Below are 15689 nucleotides of genomic sequence, written 5' to 3' on the forward strand. Positions count from 1 at the left end.
ACAGGAAAAGACTTTGGCCACTTTATTACATGAATATTTTAAAAAATGTATAGTATAACAAGTTGATTATGACTGTTCAACCCAATGGGATCGAAAACATGACATAAATAAAAAACCTTCAAATGTACACACATCAATACACGTACTATACACATATTTTTTTTTCCTATAAGGACCATATTAAAGGAAAGGTTCACTAATTTCCCCAGCATGCTTTGAGCTCATGTTTGTGAGCCCAGCGAGGTCAGGTTATCTGCAAGAAGTTCAGTTTCAACCTGTTCTTTATTCTTCTAAAGTGTGTGAAACGGGCCAAAATTAAAACTATCACATGAAAAAGAAGAGCTGCCTTGCATTTATGTGCATATTGAAAAGGCCAAGTGAAATATCACAAGGTTAAAAGTTTGAAAAGCAGAACATGGAACCTTACAATCATACATTAAAACAAGTAGGACAAGCTTGTTCTGGGACTGGCGTAGAAAAAAAAGATTCACCTTGAAAGAAATTTTTTTGAAGGAATTTTAATTCTCAGCTTAACTTTAGCAGTAGACCTCGGTGAAGTTACTAAAAATACAGCCCTTGCTTTAATGCCTTGGCCTGATTTAAAATTATGGCAAGTTAAAAAAGTTAGGAAGACAGTGCTGTGAGGCTCCAAAACATCAGATGCCTAATTGCTTGTGGTTCTCCCACAGCCACGCGTGATACTTGTTCAGTTTGTGATCGTTTGGGGTGACCTGAAAAATCAAAAGCACACACACAAGGTGTCTTTTTGGCTGAGAGCCATTCTTAGTATGTGTATTCATATGTATATGTGTGTGTGTGTGTGTGTCTCACCTCTCTCCATTCTCCCACACAGAATATGCGATAGGAATCGTTGCCATATTTGCCGATGCCATAGAGCTCACTGGGATACCGCCATGACTTGGTGAGGTACTCATCTGCCAAGGAGAGAGCCACATAAGACCTACGTTTATATGTGGCAAATAACGGCTTCTAAAAAAAGTTTACATACGCTACGTTTACGCTTTATAAAGTGTAAAATTCAAGAGAAATAGTGTAGTTTTAGGCAGGTCCTTCAAATCCTTCATCAGGTATGTAAGTCACTTGATTGTAAAACAGAACAAAAAAGAAAGTCTTGAATGGGTTTAATCTAAACCTCAGTAATTTAAAAACAATAATTTAAAGGCTATAAATGATGTTGATTTGGACCTAATGTGTTTCGCTGGTGGGAAGTTCATGACTCGAAAGCTCTATGGTTAGAATAAGTAGACAAAATATTATGGTACACGATGTACATGTTGTTGGAGAAAATAAATTGAGTAACGCTCAACCCGATGCTACCGTCACCATGCTTCAGTGTGAGGATGCTGTTGATCAGGGTGATGAGCAGTGTTGGGGTCACACTTAGCATAGTGGTTTGTGCGATGGCCAAAAGGTTCAATTTGGTCTCATCAGACAAGAAATACTTTTTTTTTTCCTGACATAATTCTCTGGCATGCCTTTTGGCAAATTTCTGTGGAATAAGAGGATGAAAACACTGTTATCTGCATCCCATCCCATCACTGATTATTTTCCTATAACAGTGTTTCTCATCCTGTTTTACTCCTTACATACTGTATAACTGACAATGCCTGGTCACAGTAATACAGCCTGCCTGCTGACGTCTAGCAAACCGAGATGCCTGATTTCATGAACAAAACGTCCTGCTGTTTCTTTATTGAAAAACGATTTATTAAATTAATATCTGTTCTGCTGAATAGTTAATAGTCACAATTAACAGAAATGGGATATTTGAATAGATCGTCTCTGTAGGATTTGTCCCAGAATACTAACTGCAATAACATACTGTAATTCAAGCTTGATTTCCTAAATACTGCAGTACTGTAAACTCTATTTGCTGAATACTGCAGTACTGTAAACTCTATTTACTGAATACTGCAGTACTGTAAACTCTATTTACTGAATAGTGCAGTACTGAAAAACTATTTGCTGAATATTGCAGTACTGTAAACTCTATTTGCTGAATACTGCAGTACTGTAAACTCTATTTGCAGTACTGAAAAACTCTATTTGCTGCGTAGTGCAGTACTGTAAACTCTAATTGCAGTACTGTAAACTCTATTTGTTGCATAGTGCAGTACTGTAAACTCTATTTGCTGCATAGTGCAGTACTGTAAACTCTAATTGCTGCATAGTGCAGTACTATAAACTCTAATTGCTGCATAGTGCAGTACTGTAAACTCTAATTGCAGTACTGTAAACTCTATTTGCTGCATAGTGCAGTACTGTAAACTCTAATTGCTGCATAGTGCAGTACTATAAACTCTAATTGCTGCATAGTGCAGTACTGTAAACTCTAATTGCAGTACTGTAAACTCTAATTGCTGCATAGTGCAGTACTGTAAACTCTATTTGCTGCATAGTGCAGTACTGTAAACTCTATTTGTTGCATAGTGCAGTACTGTAAACTCTATTTGCTGCATAGTGCAGTACTGTAAACTCTAATTGCAGTACTGTAAACTCTATTTGCTGCATAGTGCAGTACTGTAAACTCTATTTGTTGCATAGTGCAGTACTGTAAACTCTACAGTACTGTAAACTCTATTTACTGAATAGTGCAGTACTGTAAACTCTATTTGCTGAGTAGTGCAGTGCTGTAAATTCTACAGTACTGTAAACTCTATTTACTGAATAGTGCAGTACTGTAAACTCTATTTGCTGAATAGTGCAGTACTGTAAACTCTATTTGCTGAATAGTGCAGTACTGTAAACTCTATTTGCTGAATAGTGCAGTACTGTAAACTCTATTTGCTGAGTAGTGCAGTACTGTAAACTCTATTTGCTGAGTAGTGCAGTACTGTAAACTCTATTTGCTGAATAGTGCAGTACTGTAAACTCTATTTGCTGAATAGTGCAGTACTGTAAACTCTATTTGCTGAGTAGTGCAGTACTGTAAACTCTATTTGCTGAATAGTGCAGTACTGTAAACTCTATTTGCTGAATAGTGCAGTACTGTAAACTCTATTTGCTGAGTAGTGCAGTACTGTAAACTCTATTTACTGAATAGTGCAGTACTGTAAACTCTATTTGCTGAATAGTGCAGTACTGTAAACTCTATTTGCTGAATAGTGCAGTACTGTAAACTCTATTTGCTGAGTAGTGCAGTACTGTAAACTCTATTTGCTGAGTAGTGCAGTACTGTAAACTCTATTTGCTGAGTAGTGCAGTACTGTAAACTCTATTTGCTGAGTAGTGCAGTACTGTAAACTCTATTTGCTGCATAGTGCAGTAATACAATTACAGTACTAGAAGCCTCTCACCTTATATGTTATATAGTTTTCTAGCCCTGATCTGTTTGTTATAAATCTGTTCTTTGTTAATTAAGAAAATACTGTAAGTCTTAACATGAATTACTCAATGTCAGCTTTCACTTTTCACATCTGAACAACTATGATCGATCACAACACTGTCTGACAATTATGACAAATCAGATAGACAGTATCTGCATACGTGTTGTTCACTCACCAGAGAAGCGGATGATTGTTTTGGCTCGTAGGGCGTTGAGACCGAGCGGCTGCATAAGATCAGCGAGTGGCTTCCAGTCACTGTTACGTGTTACCTCAGCAGATGGGTAACGCTCAAAAAACTGCCACAGCATAGGTATCGCCAATTTCCCTACACACACATGCACAGAATTCACATTATACAGTAAATACAGACGTACTGGAGACACAATAACGTCAAGTGTGTACCAAGTGTACCAAAAATTCTTATTGCAAATTATTCAAAATATCATCATTAGTTTGCCAGAAATCTTACCCATGTTTAAATTTAGCTGGATTAGGAATGACCACCTAACAGGTCAGGTATTTACTGCTAGTTAGTTATCTAAGCTTATAGCACAGTGCTGTAGAATTCTTGATTCTGATTGGTCAGAAGGTTTTCATTAAAACTTGTGTTCATTAAACCATGCAGTCTAAGCTAATAAAAATCTAACCTAATAAAAATATAACCTAATCAATAAAAAGTAAATAGAAAAACAATATAATAGTTGATACGTTGAAGCTTTCTATTAACATGTTTATTTAACATTTATGGAAGGAGTCTCCAGTGTCAGTAATTTGTAATGGTCAGTAAGATTTTCACCACAGGAAAGTCTCCAGGATAGAAGACTTTGAGCTTTCTATTCATCTTTTTGCTTATTAATGTCAAGAAATAAAAAAAGAGAGAGGCTGGTGAGGGTTAAGCTGTCGTGAATAAATAAAAAAGGAATCCTTGCTTACCAAATTGCTGTGGTATACTATTGTTATTGGAGAATAATCAATGAAGGGTTAGTGTGATGTCATGTTTTAATTTCCCCTTCACTGCAGAAAAAAAGGTTAAGTGCACTGCTCAGTAATTCTTAACTAATAAGGCCATGTGTTAATCACTACAATGTAGAGAAGCTGAATTATTTATTAACACAGCAGACCTGAGCTAAACTGATTATAACATTTTATTGAATTATTTGGTTAATGATGCCACATGATGGACTGGGATCTTATCTAAGATATATTCCTGGCTTGCACCTAGTGTTCCCAGGATAGGTTCTGGATCCACCGCGTCCGGGAAAACGCGCTTACTGAAGACGAATGAATGAATAAACAATAACAATCACTTATAGAGTATGACTGGTACCTTTAACAGCAGCCTTTAAAAAAAAAAAAAGTAGTCAGTGCCACATCTGGAACTGTTTTTGCAACATCAACTTTGAATGTTATACACATAGTATAACATTAAAAAAATTGAAATGGTAATACTTTTAATCATTATATGCCATCATACTCTGAAGGTCATGCTATATTTCAGGTTAGCAGGAGTTGTTTACCGGTAGTTCTGTTGAGGAAGATGGTGGCCACCAGAAGCTTCCACGGGTCATGAAACAAGGTTTCTTGTACCAGTTTGAAGGGGGAACGTGGAGGAGTCCACTTCCTGAACGCTTTACGCTTTGGAGGACTGAGACCTGTGACACAGAGTGACATGGAAAAATGTAGGTTTCCTAACATTAGTAGTGTTAACTTCATGATGTCGGGAGTATGACTTAACTATGACGTACAGTAGAAATCAGAAGAATATAATAATGGTTTACATCACAAGTGCTGCTGAATTCTCGAATCTGATTGGTCAGATTGGTGTGTTAATTTATTTTCTATAATGGCAGCTCTGACACTAGTGTACAGTACAAAACACTAACTCACAGGGACTTGTGTGATGGAAGCCCCATATAACCTAAGACTAATAATAATGGATAAAAATGTGTTGTTCTTTAACAAAGAAAAATGTATAATTGCTGATATGGTGAAGGCTGGACACATTTATTTTTGCTAGGAAACATTTTTTGGAAGGAGTCTCCAGTGTTAAAGCTGTAACTTTACGTTTTCCACCATGGGAAAGTCTTCAGGACATTGAGTTTTCTAGGAAACATGACAAGCATTTTTTTTTTTTTGTCTTATTAACTTCAAGGGGTAGGGTAGGGTAGGGAACTAACTACTAAATGTAACTATAAATAGATAAAAACTACAAAGTGTCATTCTTTAACTATAACTCCACTTCATGTCAGGTCACATGACCACCGCCTGTCATTGCTTATTTTTCTATAACTGCACACCTGATGTTTTATGCCTTACTTAATCAACTACAAAACATTATCCTATGGCATTTAATTCTCTATTCTGATTGGTCAAAATGTGTTAATTAATTTTCGATAAATTTTTATAAGGTAAATCACAGGATTGTGTTAATATTATATGTTATTGGTTAAACCTAGCAGTCAAACATGAGATGTTAAAAGCTTAAAAATATTTAAAATGAATGATTTTTCCCATTTAAAAAGTCTCTATGTTGTTACAATATAGTATAAAAAAAAAAAATAAAAAAAAATCAGTTAATTATTTTCCTGTAACCACATACCTGTAGTAAAATATATTTATACTTCTTAATACCATTAAGAGTAATAAAGAATACATATAAATGCATTTAATACATTTGTGGCAGAATCCAGTTTAAACACAGAGCTGAGCAGATGACGGGTTAAGAGTCGTGCTTATTCGTGTACAGAAATGTTACACTGCTGTCATACTGTTTATTGCTCAGAGTACAAGATGTTGTTATACGTCACGCTCAGCTGCCTGTGGATTCTCTGAGTGTGAACGGAGTGAAACACCTACCGTCGTTCTTTCTTTTAAAGTATGGACTGGTTCTCCGCTTCTCCGAAAGTAAGTTTGTCCCTAAAAAACAAACCAGCAAAATAAATGGAATCGGAAATCTGATTAATCTCAAAAACTACCTTTAATATATAAATGGTATTGTGGTACAGACGAATGCCTGGTGTGAAAAAGTTTGTGTACCCTTTGGAAAGACCTAGACATTATCTTATTAAAAAATAGTAATCATAATACATGAATTTCATTTGTCTAATCTGGAAATCGTTAAAGGTGATACTCACCATTTTGTGTGTTTCTGACAGGTGAGCTTTTCTGGCTGTCACTCACTTCATCGCTTTCTTCTTTCTCCTCCGCCTCCTCCTCCACCTCCGCTTTATCCTCTCCTTCGCTGTCTGATGTAGCCTGGACGCTTATGAGAGGCACAGCCGGCAACGTGTTTTCTCTCACACTGCTGGATGCTTCCTCTGTTTCGTCCATGATGTCTTTTTGTTCTTCTTCCTTACTGTTTATTTCCTGCATCTGGGCTTCTGTGTTGTTCTTCTTCTCCTCCACTTCTGTCTCTGTCTCTATCTCTATCTGTATCCCTCCATTTTGCGTTTCTCCCACAGCTACCCCAGGATGACTTTCTGTCGTTTGATTTGTCTGTTTTGCTTTTCTCCTCCCTGCTTTTTGTTCTTTTCGTTGGGGCCTTTCAGAGTTGGATTTCTGAGACTGTGCTTTGATTTTTGGTGTGAAGTCAAAAGCATCCAGTTCCAGATGAACACTTTCCTCAGAGAGCAAGTACTTCTGGAGTTCTGCCCTGGATCTGAAGCGTTTACCCTCAGGACTTCAATGATAGAAAAATGTATTTTATAATTTAAAATACAAATTTTGGACAAACAGACTAACAAAAAGCAGTTACTCCAGTTATTGTATCGATTTTTTGCACAATTAATTGTACTATAGATTGTATTATAAATTTCATTTTAAATCCAATTTTTTAGCCATTATTATACACAACAGTGAGCTCTGTTTTTGTGACACAGAAGACGTGTGGAAACACAAGGCCTTATCCTAGGCTGTCTTGCCACACTGAGTAACCGGGCTAGAACCTGACCTTACATTACCTGATAATGTAAGTGTCCACTCTGCCTGCTGTCTTTCCCTGCTTTCGTTGTCTTGTCTCTCTTGTCCATCCAGGAGGGAGCGATGTGTCCATCTGCTCTGTACTGGCAGCCATCGTTTGGTCAGCACATTTGTCAGGAATCATCTTTACTCCTAAGCATATGAAGCTAGGTAATAAATAATAAAACATATTGACAACTTTATGTTAAATTTATTCATCAATGACGTATTGTATTTTTTAACCATTTATAGTTACATGTAACGTTGCGGAATGCCAGACAAGATAGTTCCAGTTATCACATACATACAGTAGATATAGCAGCTATAACATTTCGCTCACTAACCTCTCTTTTCTCTCTCTCTCTTGAAGATAATAATAATAAAAAACACACACACACAGCTTGCACCAAGAACGTGCAAATTCCCCTGTTCCAGATATTAAACGAATGTTTCCAAAAAGTCCTTCTTCCATAAATATTAAACAAATATCCCCTTACAGAAAACTTCATCAGATCAATGATTATAGATTTTTCTTTGTTAAATAACATGTTTTTAAATAACAACACGTCTATTTTTATTAGTCTTAAATGATTATGGATGGGTCTGCTATTCAAGTCCCTGTGAATGGGCTGATACTACAATAACACGTTAATCATTACAGCTGGAGCTACTATCAGAGCTGCTGTTCTGTAAAGAATAATACATGACAGACGGGGGGGTGGGATACAGCACAACGCGTAAGCGGAGTGCCACTACCCCCAAAGTAGTGCTTCTGCTTATACCACAGAGATTTGTCAGCAGCTACAACGTTAAATTTATTAATGAATGACACGTCGTGCATTTTAACAGTTTACAGTTAGATTTAATGTTGTGGAACATCCGGGAGACGAGATAGTTCCTGTTCTCACCTGCGATAAACAGTCATTCCCTCAGCAGCCTCTCTCTCACTCTCTCACTTTCTTTCACACACACAAACAAACACAAACGCACACAGCGCAGCCTGTTATTTCACCAAGAAAATGGAAAGCGTAATTAAGACTGAGAGCACTTACAAACAAGACTCCTTCCATACATGTTAAATAAATGTCTCCTAACAAAAACTTCACCACATCCACGATAATAAGAATTACTTTGTTAAACTACGTTTTAAAATCCACTTATTAGTAGTCTTAGATTATGTGCTGCTTCCTCCGTACAAGTTCCTATGTATAAGCTGTTACTATAGAAACAAGAAAGCATCATTCATGCTACAGCTGGAACTACCTGTGGTGTTATACGAAAATAATGCACACCTTCTGACCAATCAGATTCAACATTTAAATGCGTGGACAAATTTAATGTTCAGAAAAATGTATAGAACCGTGGAAGAAAAAAGTGATAATTTTTTTAAAAAGAATTCCGTGTGTGTTAAGTGACATGGCCATAAATATAGTGAGAAATACGGTGGCATTTAGCGAAAGGGTAATAAGACTAATAAGAGTTTGTAAAATGGGCCAAAGTGAATGTGGGAAAAGCAGGGTGAAAGAATGACAAAAAGAGCAGTGAGAAATAGATGACATGTCCTTAAGGAGAGTGTGAAGTATAATGACCGTTTGGTGGCACAGTCACGAGTGAAGAAAATAGTGGAGAAACTAATGAAAGCGATGAAGTCCTCAGAGCAAGGAAAAGTGTAGGGTACTAGCTAAATAACATTTGAGAGGTCTCCTCCACCACCGTCAAAGTTTACAGGGATCCAGGCTACATAATAAAACTCAGATGTATTCTTCCGTTAATATAGTTCCATCTAGAATGCAAGAAATTACAAGATAACCAAATAATTCCCACACAAAAAAAAAAAACTGTCTCTCTCCATGATGAGGAGGTTAATGTCTTAATTAGACCTTAGTCCCCTTAATTGGACCATTAAGAGATCAGATCCCAGCATTCACACCATAACACGACCAAAGATAAAGTCTGATGGCGTGGAGGAATCATTAAAACTATTGCTGTAGCAACAACTAAATGGTCAGTTCAACAAAGTCAGAATGCTTTTTTAAAAATAATATTAATAATAATTAAAAAAACAGGGCCTAGTGGTTAGCCTGGTAATGTGAATGACTTAAATACTTTAAGTATTTTTTTGGAGTGGGTGAGGAAAATGTTTTTTATTTTTTTTTTGTAAAGGAAGGACAGAATCCATACAACATTTATCTTTTCATTCAGGATTGATCTCCTTCTAGACTAGAAAAGAAGAACAGGTAAAGAAATAACTCTTCAATGCCACTATATTTTAGTGCACTTTTACTGACAATCCTTTATTTAACCCTGATGAACACTTTATAATAAAATTGATTATAATAGTAAATTCTATATACACAAAATGAAATTTTCTAGAAAGATCCCATCATAAACATCATTTGTGTTCTCTGATCTATGTAATTACATACACATACACATATTAAAGTATGGCAAAAGTATATGGACACCTGACCATCACACTCATGTGCGTTTCATGAGCATGTCACTCCAGATAGTTACTCTTTGCTGGTATAATAACCTCCACTCTTCTGGGAAGGCTTTCCACTAGATTTTGGAGTGTGGCTGTGGGGATTTGTGCTCATTCAGCTACAAGAGCATTAGTGAGGTCAGGTGCTGATGTCGGGTGAGGAGGCCTGGGGTGCAGTCGGCGTTCTAGTTCATCCTAAAGGTGTTTGTTGGGGTTGAGGTCTGGGATCTGTGCAGGATACTCAAGTTCTTCCACTCTAACCTTGGCAAACCATGGAGCTCGCTTTGTGCACAGGGGCATTGTCATGCTGGAACAGGTTTGGGCCTCTTAGTTTCAGTGAAGTGAAATTGTAATTCTGCAGCATACAAAGACATTCTATACAATTGTGTGTTCCCAACTGTGAGGCAACAGTTTGGGGTGTTGGGTGTGATGGTGTTGGGTTGGGTGTGATGGTGTGATGGTCAGGGGTCCAAACTTTTGGCCATACAGTGTATCTACATTAACAGTTTTACCCTTTCATCAGCTCTGCTCAGACGTTTCAATGTCACTAAAACCCTGGATGGTATTCTATGTTTGTTCATTTCTGTTTCTTTTTTTTAAATTTTTTTATTGCAGTAGACATTATATTTGATATGTAACTATTGAACATTATGGTACCCTTTTGCTGTACCATTATTCAAATAAATTAATTTTAAAACTCATCAGTTGTGGGAACGTTCAGTTTCTCAACACACCATGGAAAAGGTTTTATTAGGGCTAGGGTTAAAATTCAGAAACTGGGTTTATAGTCTCCTGAAAGATGTGAAGACTTTTACAAGCCACCTTAATCAAACTCCACTAGGATGCTGGCTGCCTTACTAACTTCTCGAGCAGTCATTAGCACACATTATTTCAGTCCAAAGCGACACACATTGTGCAAAAATATCTGATATTAAATTCTTCTGTTCTCCCTCTATGCCCGATCTCTTGGTGCGGTTATATCATCACATGGGTTTTCATACCATTGCTATGCAGATGACACTGAACTCATCCTCTCCTTCCCTCCCTCAGACACTCATGTTTCTGCTCAGATCTCAGCATGTCTGGCAGACATCTCATCATGGATGACAGCTCATCAGCTGAAACTTAATCCCAGCAAAACTGAACTGCTGTTTATCCCAGGTGATGCATCCCCATGTCAGGATCCTGTGATCTCCCTGGACAACTCTCGGATCTCAGCTTTGGTGTACCACTGCACGTAACCTTGGGATGACTACAGACAATCAATTGTCCTTCTCGTCTCACACTGCTAATCTGACACGCTCATACCTTTACAACATCTGAAGGATTCGTCCATTTCTATCCACACAGGCCACTCAGGAGCTTGTCAGTCCCTTGTCATTTCGAGACTGGAGCACAAGTCTGCTTCTGTGCAGCTGATCCAGAATGCAGCTCCACGACTTGTTTTCAACCTTCCTAAGCTCTCCGACACCACCCCATTGCTACGCTCCCTCCACTGGCTTCCTGTAGCATCAGATTTCCAACACTGATGCTTGCCTAGAAAGCCAAAAACAGACCAGCAGCCACCTACATGAAAGCACTTATCACACTCCATGTTCCCTCTGATCCTCTGGCAGTGCTCAGCTGGACCAGCATCTCTCAGGGTCCAAGGACACATGAAGCAAGACTCTTCTCTGCTCTGGCACCTAGAGGTGGGTTTAATGAGCTTCCCCTACATGTCCAAACAGCTTCATGAAGGACTTTATTCTTAAAAAAACAGAAAATGAATGTGTTGTCTTGTGTTTAGTCCCTGACCTAGTGCACCAGTAGCAGGATGGATTTACTCATAAAAGACTTCAAGGCACTTGAGTCACTCTGGATAATGGCGTCTGTTAATGCCATAAATGTAAACAGTAAACAGTAAACAGTAACTGGAGGAAGTCTTAGGCGACTATAGTTATATGAAAACACTTTATAAACCTCACTTTGTTTTAGTAAACTTACTTGTTAGGAGTCCAGAGAGTCTAAACTAAACCCAAGAAGCTTTATTCAAGCATATATCCGCTTTTTTTTCCTTTTTTTCCCCTCGAGCTCTTCTTCTTTTACCGTCTGCTTTCATCAAAACAGCTAATGCTGCCATCTACTGACATCTTCCACAAACATATTAATGCTAAAATGCCATGCATAATCACCAAAATCCCCATCTAAAGCTATTAAATAAATAAATAAATAAATAAAAAACATATTACTGCTTATTATATGCCCCTTTGATATATATATATATATATATATATATATATATATATATATATATATATATATATATATATATATATATATATATCTCAAAGGAGCATATAATTATACATATATATATATATATATATATATATATATATATATATATATATATATATATCTCAAAGGAGCATATAATTATACATATATATATATATATATATATATATATATATATATATATATACACACACACAGTTGGGGTCATAAGTTTACATGTTTACATTTACCTAACATTTACATAACCCTAACCCTGAATAATATTTCACATAATAGATGTTTACATATAGTCCACAAGACACAATAATAACTGAATTTCCACAAATGAACCAGTTCAAAAGTTTACATACAATTGATTCTTAATACTGTGTGTTGGTTCTTGATGATCAGCAACTTTATGTTTTGTGATAGTTGTTCATGAGTCCCTTGTTTGTCCTGAGCAGTTAAACTGCTCACTGTTCTTCAGAAAAATCATTCTTTGCTTTTCCAGCATCTTCTGCATATTTGACCCCTTTCCAACAGCTGCTACATAATGTTGAGATCCATTGTTTCACAACGGTTCTGAGGGACTCGTACACATCTATTACAAAAGGTGCAAACAGTCACTGATGCTCAAGAAGGCAACACGATACATTAAGAGCCAGGGGGATGTAAACTTTTGAACAGGATGACCGGTGTTAATTGTTATTATTTTGTTAAAAGATCTTATTTTTTCATTTAGTACTACTCTTCAGAAGCTACATAAGATATTTACATGTTTCCAGGAAGACAAAATAATAACAATTTACACCGTTCATCCTGTTCGAAAGTTTACACCCCCCAGCTCTTAATGCATCATATTGCCGAAAGGGGTCAAATATGTCTATGTCAAAGAATGTGCAGGACCTGGAGGATTTTTCTGAAGAACAGTGGGCAGTTTAACTGCTCAGGACAAACAAGGGACTCATGAACAACTATCACGAAACATAAAAACAGTTGCTGATCATCAAGAACCAACACACAGTATTAAGAATCAGCGGTATGTAAACTTTTGAACTGGTTCATTTGTGGAAAGTCAGTTATTATTGTGTCTTGTGGACTATATGTAAACATGTGAAATATGTGAAATATTATTCAGGGAGGTACTAAAATAAAATGCAATTTTTATTTTTAACATTTTGCAGATTCTGCAAGGGGTATGTAAACTTATATATATATATATATATAAGTTTACATACCCCTTGCAAGTTTACATAAAATGCCATGCATAATCACCAAAATTAAATAAATAAATAAAAATAAAAAACAAAACATATTACTGCTCATTGTATGCCCCTTTGATATATATATATATATATATATATATATATATATAAATCACAGGTGCATATACACACACACACACACAGTTGGGGTCATAAGTTTACATGTTTACATTTACATACATGCTCAATTATTGTAAAAAGTCACAAGTGTGTGTGTGTGTGTGTGTGTGTATATATGCCTATATATGCCTACTGTTTACATTTATGGCAAATTATCTATATATATATATATATATATATATATATATATATATATATATATATATATATATATATATATATATATATATATATATATAAATCACAGGTGGCTATAAACATTGTACTTAGTGTAGGGTCAGTTTTAATTGAATAAACTAGAGAGTTAAATCAGAAGGATTCTGGATACTGGAGAGAGAGAGAGAGAGAGAGAGAGAGAGAGAGAGAGAGAACAAATCATCTTTTTTAAACAACTCTTTTAATTGTATAATATTTGGACGACAATAATTGAGCAATATATCGGGTTTGTGATATATTTTTTTTATCTACCCATTAAAACAAGTGCAATCTTACTGAGCTAAAGTGTTACAGAGAATTAAACTTGTACGCCATAACCTGAGTCATGAATCAAATGAACCAAATCTCGAATCGCTCCATTTAAATAAACGCGTAGCCACAGAATCGATTCAGTAAGAAGTGAATCAGAAAGCACGGCTAGCTTGTAACGACTCTTACTTTGATGTCGGTCGCCATATTGGATTTTTTTTGTTTTGGTATCCAAGCGTCTGCTCTGCATCTTTATCGCGCTGGAGACCTGTTGGTGTTAACACACAGATAAATTTGAAGTTACAGGCAACAATGCGAGCTGTTCCAACATGGATAGATAAAGTGCACGACCGAGACAAAGTTGAACAATGGTGGGATTTTTACTGAGATTTGCTGCGTGTTGTGGTTTGTATGAAGCTCCTCTCACTGGATGTGCTTAGCAACGGCGGTTACTATGTACACCAGTCCAGTCTTAGCAGGCTGGCTAACACCTTTTAGCTAACATTTCCTCCATAATATTGGTGCTCAAAAGCACTGAATTCGGTGATATTTTCGCGTGTTTTTCGTAGCCCTTATAAATATATATAATATAACAGTTATTCGCAAGTATAGTCCTGGAAAAAAGAGCTAAGCTAGCAAGCAAAAGCTTAGCATAGCTTGTAAATGAAACTGTGTACTGGTAGCTGTCACTGCTGACCATGTAGGGACTTCCTATAACTTTAATTCTGTTTAACATTGATCATTTAACATATTTGATTTGTTTAAAAATAAGGCAGATATGATATATAGCTAGGCTTTTTTTTTTCAAAGACATCTAAATCCTACACTCTTAGAAATAAGGGTTAAGGTTTCTATGTAAAATCCTACAGTAGAAGAGTTCCTTTTCAGAAAAACAAAGTAGAACCCCTTTACCAAATTAAACCTTAATGAACCCAGAACAGAAATGAAAGACAGACACTTTCATTAGAGTAGATACCGAATTATAAAACTGTTTGGTTCTGTTTCACCTTTATTAACCACCGGGGCAGTGGGAATCACCTGGATACCTTCATGCATGCTGAGACTTACAGGAAAGTCAAGAAGAACTGTCTTGGTAGCTAGATAGACAGCCCTCAGTTCCAGCTAGTTGATTTTTTCACCACACTGCCTCAGTGAAGAAGGCGTCCGTGATGATTGTCTCTTTTCGATGGGACTCCTTTTGTTTGTCCAGCAAATAAGAGCTTCATCCCCTTTCCCTGAGATGAGGATACCTGTCCGTCTGTGGTATTTAGAGTTTAACGGCAGGCTGACAACCAACATCTGAAATTCCTTTAATCCTAACAGGCCCATTCAGTTGAATTCAACTCAATTCAGTTTTATTTGTGTAGTGCTTTTAACAATGGACATTATCACGAAGCAGCTTTACAGAAATATATAAATTCAGGATATACATTTTAAATTTGTAAATTTATCCCTATTGAGCAAGCCAGAGGTGAAGGTGGCAAGGAAAAACTCCCTGAGACATCATGAGGAAGAAACCTTGAGAGGAACCAGACTCAAAAGGGAACCCATCCTCATCTGGGTCACACTGAATAGTGTAATTATAAATAATTCCCTTCTATAACTGTGTACTATATGGTCCAAAAGTCCAGTTTTGTAACCAGGAAATTCATTATAGTTTTAACATGAAGTCGATTTTGTTGAAGTTATCAACTGTTCACGGATGAAGACTTGAGTGCAAAACTATTCATGGGAATTGCAGTCCTAAAGCTGTCATAGCAATTGTAGTCCTAAGCCATCGTAGCAAAATTGTTT

The 15689-nt window shown here is 36.6% G+C and overlaps 2 protein-coding genes across 4 annotated transcripts in view; one reads left to right on the forward strand and one right to left on the reverse strand.

Moving 5' to 3' along the window:
• Positions 1 to 7: 7 nt before the first annotated feature.
• mbd4 (methyl-CpG binding domain protein 4) lies at positions 8 to 11895 on the reverse strand. Of its 2 annotated transcripts, none has more exons than XM_026925608.3 (8): positions 11773 to 11895; positions 7307 to 7471; positions 6482 to 7026; positions 6204 to 6263; positions 4865 to 4999; positions 3523 to 3672; positions 832 to 935; positions 8 to 731 (listed from the first exon to the last, which is right to left on the reverse strand). In XM_026925608.3, exons 2-8 carry the CDS (start codon positions 7447 to 7449, stop codon positions 657 to 659), a joined length of 1212 nt encoding a protein of 403 aa, XP_026781409.3. In that variant the 5' UTR covers positions 7450 to 7471; positions 11773 to 11895; the 3' UTR covers positions 8 to 656. The 2 variants fall into 2 exon arrangements, with proteins under 2 accessions (XP_026781409.3, XP_026781410.3); XM_026925609.3 differs by having other exon boundaries at positions 7307 to 7457; positions 11773 to 11892.
• Positions 11896 to 14078: 2183 nt separating this feature from the next.
• ift122 (intraflagellar transport 122 homolog (Chlamydomonas)) overlaps positions 14079 to 15689 on the forward strand; it is a 42384-nt gene continuing 40773 nt past the window's right edge. For both annotated transcript variants that reach the window (XM_034306618.2, XM_026925888.3), the window contains exon 1: positions 14079 to 14266. In XM_034306618.2, the coding sequence (XP_034162509.1) occupies positions 14208 to 14266 (59 nt within the window). In that variant the 5' untranslated portion in view covers positions 14079 to 14207. The remainder of the gene's footprint in view (positions 14267 to 15689) is intronic.

The sequence above is a fragment of the Pangasianodon hypophthalmus genome, chromosome 8 (genome assembly GCF_027358585.1).
Source record: "Pangasianodon hypophthalmus isolate fPanHyp1 chromosome 8, fPanHyp1.pri, whole genome shotgun sequence".
Taxonomy (NCBI): Eukaryota; Metazoa; Chordata; class Actinopteri; order Siluriformes; family Pangasiidae; genus Pangasianodon; species Pangasianodon hypophthalmus.